The sequence below is a fragment of the Electrona antarctica genome (assembly GCF_951216825.1).
Source record: "Electrona antarctica genome assembly, chromosome: 23".
Taxonomy (NCBI): domain Eukaryota; kingdom Metazoa; phylum Chordata; class Actinopteri; order Myctophiformes; family Myctophidae; genus Electrona; species Electrona antarctica.
In genome coordinates, this window is record NC_136804.1 from 11,656,283 (window position 1) to 11,666,641 (window position 10,359).

Consider the following 10,359-nt stretch of genomic DNA (forward strand, 5'->3'; position numbering starts at 1 on the left):
ACTTATTTATCCGTTTCCAAAAACCTCCGTTTGAGTGTCCGAAAACGCCGTTTGCGTGTGGCTGAAAGGCCCAAACGCACAAAAGAATGTGCGTTTAGCAAAAGATCCATATACGTGTAGCCTTAATCAAGTATGCACAGCCTCTGTTCAATCAAGCAATGATATCCTTATTATCCTGATATCCTGGACCCCGATGCGTGCACGTCAACTTTATCTGAATGTCTCATGCAATGTTGATGTAGGACAGTACACTCACTGCATTTATCTATGTCATCATTTAATGTTCTCTCGTGTAGCCTAGACTATTGTACACAATTATAAAGGACAGGGAGAATATGAATTGTCACCCTCAAATAACAACATTAAACAATATAAACGTGTGTGTGTGTGTGTGTGTGTGTGTGTGTGTGTGTGTGTGTGTGTGTGTGTGTGTGTGTGTGTGTGTGTGTGACGCGGCTTGGCCTGTTGTAGCGCCACCATGAGGCTGATTTGAAAACTGGCATTCCTTCCAAAGCCTAGTGGGAATGCACAGTTTCACCACAATCGGACGCTGCGTTGAGTAGTTGTGGTGATTTGTACAAAACGGGTACAAAGCGGGCTACTCCTGAAAAGTTTAGAAGCCAATCGTAGCCAATGAGGGTGGATTATGAGAAATCAAACAAACCCGTCTTGATCACATGACTATGAAGAGCATGTGTACCGATTTGGAAAAAATCTGAAGGAGTAATATTAGAAAATGTGTTTTACATATGTCGGCCTCCTGGTGGCGCTATAAAGAGCAGATGTGAAAAATTCCAGGCAAAGGTTTTTCCTTGGCCTCTAGGGAGTTGTCTTACAAAGTTATCCACAGATCCGTGCAGTTAGAGGTAAAACACTTTTCGGCCAGTTATAGCGCCACCATGAGGCTGAGTTGAAAATGTTCATTTGGCATTTCTTCCTCGGCCTAGTGGGAATGTGCGTGCACAATTTCACGGAAATCACACGATATGTTCATGATTTGCAGCATTTTGTTTGAAACTGAGCACTCCTGCGAACTTTGGAAGCCAAATGAACATTTTCAACTTATTATGAGTGTTATTCAGTACTGTAGTACCACCTGGTATGGATGTCTGTCTGCAGCCCTAAAGTCACAAATGCTGCAACAACTGAACATTTGTTCAAAGATTGTTGGACAACAACTTCAGAAACTTTATACATCCACGTATGATAACAGCATCCTAAGGTTAGCAAGGAATATCACCTCTAATACTAAGCATGTGTTGTATGGAGAATATAGGTTGCTACCTTCAGGAAGGAGATATGGTGTACCAGCATACAATAAGGTCAGACTAAAGAGGTCCTTTGTCCACCAGTCGACGTTGAGGCTTAATCAAGAGTCGTAGTAGCCACAGGATAATCTAAGCGTGGATATTGCTCTTGTCTTCATGTCTTTATGTATGTAAATTGTCTTGTTCTTTGTGTTATGTCAAATGTGTGTACGTATATGTGTTCTGCATACTTGGCTGCTGTGTCGCAAGACAAATTTCAGTGTGAACTGACAATAAAGTACTATATCATATCATATCATATCCAATCAGGATGGAGTCTGAGAAATCTGAAAGACCTGTTTCGTTGAATGGCTCTAGAGAGACTTTGCGTGATGTTTGGACAAAATCTGTAGGTATATATAAATATAGGTAATATTGTGTGTTATGAGCTTCAGCTTACCTAACACCAGGGCCTAAATGTCTCAATGTTAGAGTAGGGAGGGGAGACCACCTCCAACCATTGCAGACGTACTACAGTAGGCCTACTTTAATATTGTATTAACTCATTTAGGACTGAGGCCGATTCTAAAAATGCCTTCTAAATACTGAACTAAGTTTTCTGAAAAAGGTCAAATATTAATTCAACAATTTACAGCAATGTTATGCTGCTAATATACAGTACTATACATAGCAACAAGAACCCCAAAAGTGGTTCCCGTCCAGAAGGGGTAAAACACCAAAAGGGGTTCCCGTCCTGAATGGCTTCATACTGGATTTGGAAACGTTTATGTCAGGGGTGTAACACGAACTCGACTATTCCGAAGCCCCCTCAGGTACATATTTAAACTATTTTCAGCAATGGTATAATAATTGATTTGGTGGGTAGATCTTGCCGAGCTGGTCATTTTGAAAGTAGCTCTCAAGTCAAAAAGTGTGGGCACCCCTGGTTTATGTGAACCTTCACAGCAGACCTAATCACAAGCCCAAAATAGCAATCAATTATTAATCAATTATTTGCATTAAATTACCAATTATTTTTTCCCTAATCGATTAGTTCCATTAACTGTGGCACCCCTTTCATTTAGTCCTTCATGTAGGCTATGTATCGTCTTTACCTCTCGTCGTCGGGCAGTTCTCCGTTGTTTTTGAGCCAGGTCATGGTGGGGACGAGTGACGGGTCGTGTTTGACTTTGCACTCAAACATAGCGTTCCTGTTCCTCTGCACCTCCTTGTACTCTGGCTGCTTCAGGATCCGAGTGGGCTCTGGAACGTAGAGAGTGGAGGAACATATCCAAAGGATCAGGGAGAAGATTTGTATAAATTGGGGGACATCTTGGGGGGGTGGGGGTGGGGTTACGCATTGTGTGCCTGTGGATGCCAGGGTTAATGTGATTAACAATTTATTTTTATTAAAATGTTAAATTATGATATTATCACGCAAAAGTATCAAACAATCAATAAAAAAGATTACATCAGATGTATAGAATAAAGTGGCATAACTTTAACCTTGCATGGTTCTCAAACATTTTCATGTCAAGAACTCCCAAATTTATATGATTTGAAAATGTGTTGTTTCAGGGACCCCCAAAAGATAAGATTTGTCTATTTAAATTATTTAGAATAATAAACAATAGAAAAGTATTTTAACTGTTCCTCGCTTTAATGGGGACGCCATGGAACCCCCTCAAGGGTCCGTGGGGGTCCCCGGGTCGCCTTGAGAACCCCTGCTCCCTTGTACCAAATCATTTCCCCATGTTTCTAAGTTCTGAATGGTCCATATCTGACCTTTAACCTCCAGGAAGACGTGGTTCTCCTTGGTGCCCAGGTTGTTGGAGGCGATACAGGTGTACTTGCCGCTGTTCTGTGTCTGGGCCACGTGGATCTCCAACGTACCATTCTTGTGGATCTCATAGGGGTCTCGACTGAGAATACTGATCTGGCTGTCTTTGAACCTGCGGAGGCAATCAGTGGTTAGACCAGTGGTTCTCAAACCCTTAAAAAAAAAGGATACCCATTTGGCCGCGGTCCCCTATATCAGGGGTTCTCAACCCGTGGGTCGCGACCCCTCGGGGGGTCGCCAAATTATTTTAGGGGGTCCCCAAATTATTTTCAAAAAAATATATTTTTTTTTTTTCACGATTTTTCAAAAATAGCAGACCTACAAGCTCGTAGCGCGCCACTCGGTGGCGCGCTATGAGCTTGTAGATCTGCTATTTTTCAATAGCTAAATTATAACAATGCTTAAAACACCAAAAGGGGTTCCCGCCCAAAATGGTTTAAGGTTATTGTAGCAGTCAATTTATATTGGGGGTCGGGAGGGGGCGGGGCGGGGGTCCCGAGACATTGCCAAAGCATTTCCGGGGGTCCCCGGCCAAAAACGTTGAGAACCCCTGCCCTATATGAAAATATTTTGTGCCATGGACCTCCATACAAGGTTTGTGTTAAAATGTTTTGAAAATATTCCACAATTTTTCCAGTATTATATTTTACAACAAAATTACAATACCCATTACATTGACCTACAAAACAAAAGTAAACATAATCACTCAGGTAACCAGTCAGACACTATTCATGTGAGCACAGTTGGTTTGATTTCAACCATAGTTTGAGTAGAACACATTACCATCCGTCTCTAGTTTTAAAAGGTTTGCCCCCTTTACTGAGAAGGCAGACTGTCCAAGTGAGTTATTTCACCTGGGAACAATACTGTTACTGAGGCTCGTGTACAGTTGGAGGCCATCGATATTGTCCTTTTCTTTTTGCTGAGGTTTGCGTGATCTGCGCAAAAGGACAGTTAACCCATTTTGGGCGGGAACCCCTTTTGGTGTTTTAAACATTGTTATAATTTAGCTATTGAAAAATAGCAGATCTACAAACTGGAGGATTTAGAAGGATTTTTTTAAATTTTGAGGTCAGGCCTAAATGGGTCAAATGATAAGGGACAATATCGGTGGCACCCAACTGTAGTTGCTCTACCAGAGCTCGGAAGTCTAACAACCAGTCCAGAGAACAAAGGTGAAACAAGACCATGTAAACATTTTTTAAAAAAACAATTTGATGTTAGAAAAAAACAACATTTTCAAACATAAAAAGCTTGTGTTTTTTTAATACCACAAAGGTGCCATCTCAACGGTTTTTGATCCATGATTTTTGTTTGTTTGTATATTGATGTTATTGGTTTTAAGACCGTTTGAGAGGATTGTGTACAATGTATAATGTACAAGCTCACAGCACATGTTCATGTTCTGAGCTTATAATAGGGTTAAAGTGGTTAAATTGATTTTGATGCTATATCAAGTCATTTTGTTGGGGACCCCTGGGGGTACGGAGTGTACAACTGTAACCACAAGGACCCATACAGGTGTTAATGAACACAAAGAGGATTGTACTGTGTATGTTCTCTTCTGGTCTCACCATGTGATGTTTGGTATCGGAGAGCCAAACGATGCACAGTCTAGTACAGCAGGGCTGTTAGTGATGACCTGGTACACTTTGTTGGATTGAGTCAGGACTCTTGGAGGCTCAGCTGTAGAAAGAAGAATATGACATGTACTGTAATCAAAGTTAATGGTTCCCTGTGAGGGAGCACTTGAGCCATTTTCATTCTCATCTTCATATAATTGGTCGTCACTTATCCGTCTTGTCTACTTGCTCTGTTTGAGAGGTGGGCAGTGGACTATTCAGAGCCTTCCTCCCTTTCATGTTTTGTTTGCTGATGGTTTACAATTTCACAGTTGAATAGTTACGATTTTTAACAAGGAATCTTCAACTTGAACTCACCAAGCACATTGACAAAGGCGTTAGCCAGCAAGTAACCAAACTCATTGGATGCATTGCACTGGTACACCGCACTGGAGCCTGTCTGCACGCCACTGAGGATCACCGTATCGTCCTCAACTGTGCGGCTGGGGTCTTTGGGTGCATCTGAAAAAAGATCACAAAGGGCCTTTTAACAAAATGTACAGTATATTGTCAGTACAGTATGTACATTGTACAGTATGCAGCTCTTATTCCGCAACTACAACCACAATGGCTACATGGCTCTGTTGATGACTTTGTTATGCTGCCTTCTTGCAGCTTAATATTCTTAAAACTAAGGACATACTGTAACCATTGCCTTTAGCTTAAAAAAAGGGGGGGAAAAGTCTCTCCCAGGCCCAACAAACCACACAAACCACCACAAGTCACAAATGGCAGAAAACATTAACAGCATGCAGTATTCATGGAAGTATGCACCTTCCCACGTCAAGTCTAATTGTCATAAATACAGATTGTATTAAAATAAATTAAGTTGTTCAATGACGGACGGGCTGATAAAGAAAGTACATTTAGTTGAGTAGCAGTTACTGAGCATACTTTTCTCACTTCTCATGCATCATACAATAGCAAAGTATTTTGAAACGGTACCACATTGGGGTACGATCTGTGGTCGAATCGAGGCTGAAACCTCCGCTAGAGTCTGGTATGTGATGTGGGAATCAGAGCTGCATGGCTGGGTTTATCTTGTTTCACTCACTGTCGATGGGGACTCCGTTGACGAACCAGCTGATCTTAGGCTTGGGGTCACCGGTCACCCGACAGGTCAGGCTGCCCGTCTCTTTCGGGGCCAGGATCAGGTTCCCGGGGGAGCTGATCCAGAACGGAGCAGCTAGATACGGCGACAGAGAGAAACAACAAGTTAAAGAGAAAATAAATACATAAATAAAACTGCATGGCTGATAGGAAAAACAACAGGGAGAAACCACTTTCAAACATGTGGCATGCCACCATAGGTGAAACTTCACAAAATATTTCCGAAAATGATTTTCTAAACTTTTCACAGCTTTGCAGCTTTCACATTTTTTATTAATAGCAAAAATAGCAGATGTACTAGCGTACAAACATGAAGATCAGCTATTTCCACTATTTGTACGAAAGCTACGAATAGCAAAAAATCCAACTCCCTGTCGATGGGGCAGCCAGACTCACAGGTGCTACAGTACAGTGCACCACTAGAGCAATGGTCTCTCAACCAAGTTTTGGGGAAAAATAAGAAACCCCCCAAACTGATCTGTTGGCTGACGCGCCCTTCCACAAACCTTTAACATTGACCTTGATGATGTGTTGCACGCTGCCGAGGCGGTTCTTAGCTGTGCAGCGGTAGTCCCCGGCATCAGCCTCCGTCACGTCCACGATCTTCAGTGTCTTCTGGAAGTCATGTAGGGACATCCGGTTGCTGGGAAGCTCAGCATTCTCCTTGAGCCAGGTGACCTCTGGAGTAGGCCTGCCAGGGAAATCAACACAGTAGCATTAATAAGAACAGGAGTGGTTTACTGTAGTTGAAATTAGGGGGGCTGCCCATAATTCCGACAACCCATTACTCCGACTACATGGCTTTGCGGGTTGTAAGGTTTAGGGTTAGAGACAGAGTTAGTAATGGGGCGAGTCGGACCAACGTGCCGTCGCAATAATGCACCGTTGGACTAATCATGACACGGCACCGAAATTAGCATGTGATCAAATTGGACACATCAGTTTCTGTGTGTACAGTTGATGCTCTGACCACCTGGATATTGTAGTCTGATCCATTACTGACTATATGTGGAATACACTATAAAACAAAATCCTTGTTGTATAGGTAGCAACATTGTCTCTGCATGATTGCTGCCTTATAGATGAAAATAAGAAATCTTATGCAATAGAGCTATTGGGGCGGTGTAGTGAAACATCTAGTGGCTGAATTCTACGTACAACACGTTTTTTTTAATACACAGCACTAAAGGTTTCAGGTTTGATAACAACTTACAATCCCTCTGCGATACATTCCAGCTCCAGAACTCCTCCTCTCAGAACCATCTTGGTGCTGCCGGAGCCCTGAGGTACCATGAACGTAGGCTGGCGCTCCCCCATCGGGCTGTCTGAACACACAGAACACAAGAACCATGTCAGAACCACGCCCAATGAGAAAATAAATTTAAAATAATAATGACGTAAAACTGCATTGAGCACAAGCATCTGTCGTTATTCCCCCTTATTCCTTTAGCGTATTAAAAGTTAAGTAAACAATTTATTGCGACATTAAATCACTAGCATTGGGATCATTAACACTAGTAGCACAAAACAACTGGGTCACACGATGGCTTTAGGAACCCTGGCCCAGTTGAAGCTTTGGCTTCAGTTGGAACCTACAGCACCACTAACTGAAGATACACTGAAGTCTGGGAGAAGTACAGTCTACCGTTCACACTGACATGAGGGATGTGAGACTGAGTAGAGACTAGAGCTCATCCAATTCTGCCCTCTCACATTTCAACAATATCTGAAAGGCAATGACAGACATGTTGCTATGACACAGGGTTCCTTGCCGAGAACCCCCCCCCCCCCCCCCCTGTCCAGCAAGGGGCTCTACGCTGCCTTTCAACGAAAAGGCCATGACACATGGGAACTAAATGGAACTGTGGGTTAAGAAGAAGGCACTATGGATGCACACAGCCTGTGTGTGTATCTCCAGTTTGAAGAATGGAAGGTCAGATTAAAACAGATTAGACCATAAAGATCCTTCAATGTGTATTTTTCCGGGGTTGGAGGAATGGCGATAAAGACCATGGAAGGATCTACAAATGTAGATATGGTTGTGATGCCATTGTGTTGGTATACTTACTGTAGGCATGCCCCAGCACTGCCATCTAGGGGCAATAGGCTGATGTGCTGCTAGAGTGAACTCAGATCAGGTTTTTGTTCCCACATATTTCTTATCTCATATAATTATGCTCAGTAAAATCCGTAGTGTCAATTTAACTCAGAGTGCACAAATGGGCCCTTACTGGCACATTTTCACAGTGAAATTAACACTACAGATTTCATTCATGCATTGGTTGATTATTTCAAGTTGCAAAAATATGCTGTGCAAGGCGTGAGTGGTGTGAGAAGTAAGTTATAAGCAAATATATATATATATATTTATTAGTGTTAATTTAGTGACATGGGATGGGGTTGGGAGTGAGTTAGGAGCGTGTAGTTCAAGGTTGGTATTGCAGGTTTAAGCCTGATTTATGCTCCGTCACACGGCGCCGTGCGCTGAAAATAGCCTAACTACAAGCTCACGTTGTGAGCTTGTCCGTCGGCTATTTTTAACACGCACAACACCGTCTTGCAATGACGTATGCATCAGCCTTAAGGCCAGGAAGTGCAGTCACAGGGCTGGGTTCACACTGAAGGGGGGAGGGGGGGTGGGTTGTTGGGATGGAATAAACCAGCAGAACTCACCACTATAGAAATCAGTCTTATTGTACAAAGCAGCCACAGTCTCATTCGTCACTGAAATTCAACAGAAAATCATAAGCATGCAATACTATGTAGGAATGCTGGGATGGGTAGTACTTTGTGTACACAATAACATTCTCAGTGCAAATTTAGGTCGGTCATACAGGTGGCTGAGAGGCAAGCTGGGAACCAGAAGGTTGCCAGTTCGACCAATGGCTCACCCTGACCATTGAGCAAGACATTTACAACTGGATACATGAACAATGTATCCAATGTATGATACAACAGTACTGAGGTTTTACTGTGTACAGTACAATAACTTATTGTCACTGTGTTAAACTACGGAGTATGTACTGTAATATATAACACCTTGCAATGTCTTAATAAAAACTCGACTATAAGTCTGATTCATGTCAAATTTGACACAAGCTCAAGCTTTACTATGCTAATTGCGTGTTTATTGTGTGCCATTAGTTACAACAATTCAACAATAACAATACAACTTCTGATATTGATTTTCCAAAAGTAATTGTGTTGTGTCAGTATGCGCTCACATGTCTTTGTCATAAGTGAGCACACTATGCAGATAATGTAAGATAGCTGATGAAAGCCATTGTTGAGTAGTGTGACTGTAACGAAGATAGAATTGTCTGAATTTCCAAAGCGAGCTTTGGAAATGCAGACAAGGAGAAAAACAATGACAGCGTTATGTCTCTGACATGGGCCAGTCTAATCTAATGACATGTCAGTACAGCAGCTCGCCAATGAGAAAGTTTATATTTCTCGTGAAAAGAGCAATATGAAAAACTTCATCACACATTTAAAAGCAAAATGTGGAATGGAAAATGCAAAGACATGAATGAATGGATAAATAAAGATGGACAGTCAACCAAAACTAAAGGAACATTTTACAAAAAAAAAATAATAATAATCGAAAAGAAAAGGGACCTAATTTGACTTGCAGCACAAAACCATAGTACGTTTAAAATTTGATAGGTTACTTGAATATTCTGATAAATAACACACTGACTCCTTTAACCACATTAAGTGGTTAAGTTGTAGAGATACCGACTTAGCAATTTGATCATAATTTCAAGCATAGCATTTTGAAATACAACTCGTCGACTGGAGACAAGCGACCTCCATGTCACTGGACATTAAACGCGTGCATCTGAAGAGGCGGGCTGGCGACCGCATGCGCTGTTGGACTCACTGTCGAGCACGGTGACGGAGATGGGCTGTTTCTGCTGGATGGTCTGCGTGTGGGGGAAGCGGGCGTAGCAGATGTAGTCACTCCTGGTGTCCTCCGACAGGACGTGGGAGAAGTAGAGGTCCCCATTCAGGGCCTGGGACACGCGCTCGCCCTGAGGAAGCCTCTGGAAGTCTGGGATGGGTGGAGGGGGGATGAACAGGGATGGAGAGAGGGGTAGAGATAACAGTGATTCTTGCACATTCTCTAGTGTTAATTGCACATGTGATGATGATTCCACAAGCTGTGGAGCCCCTGGACCCCCCTCAAGAATCCAAGGGGGTCCCGGGACCGCATGTTGTTGAGAACCACTGAGCATACCAGCATAGCCATTCAAATAGATATTTGGCATATTGAGTGATTATATACAATTTATAGATTGATTTGACAAACTCACTGTTATCCATCCAGAAAATGACGGGAGGGGGCAGCCCAGCGGGGGGTTGACATGGCAAAAACAGTGAGACCCCGACTTGCACCATGATGGCCTCGTTTCTCTCCTTTGACCACAAGGGGGACCCTGTGAGCCACGGAAACGTCACAGATTACATCAAGAGACATGACTATAAAAAAGCAGGCTTTGATGACATTGAACCTTGCACATCTGTATATAAAAAAAAA

General features: G+C 42.6%; 1 protein-coding gene across 2 annotated transcripts in view; it reads right to left on the reverse strand.

The window, feature by feature from the left end:
* Nucleotides 1–10,359, reverse strand: part of LOC306916595 (neuronal cell adhesion molecule-like) — a 140,753-nt gene that overhangs the window by 35,814 nt on the left and 94,580 nt on the right. For both annotated transcript variants that reach the window (XM_079494532.1, XM_079494533.1), the window contains 9 exons: nucleotides 10,136–10,258; nucleotides 9,703–9,873; nucleotides 7,033–7,144; nucleotides 6,326–6,510; nucleotides 5,764–5,895; nucleotides 5,028–5,171; nucleotides 4,662–4,773; nucleotides 3,033–3,199; nucleotides 2,363–2,510 (listed from right to left, as the gene is read on the reverse strand). In XM_079494532.1, coding sequence (XP_079350658.1) covers nucleotides 2,363–2,510; nucleotides 3,033–3,199; nucleotides 4,662–4,773; nucleotides 5,028–5,171; nucleotides 5,764–5,895; nucleotides 6,326–6,510; nucleotides 7,033–7,144; nucleotides 9,703–9,873; nucleotides 10,136–10,258 — 1,294 coding nt within the window. The remainder of the gene's footprint in view (nucleotides 1–2,362; nucleotides 2,511–3,032; nucleotides 3,200–4,661; nucleotides 4,774–5,027; nucleotides 5,172–5,763; nucleotides 5,896–6,325; nucleotides 6,511–7,032; nucleotides 7,145–9,702; nucleotides 9,874–10,135; nucleotides 10,259–10,359) is intronic.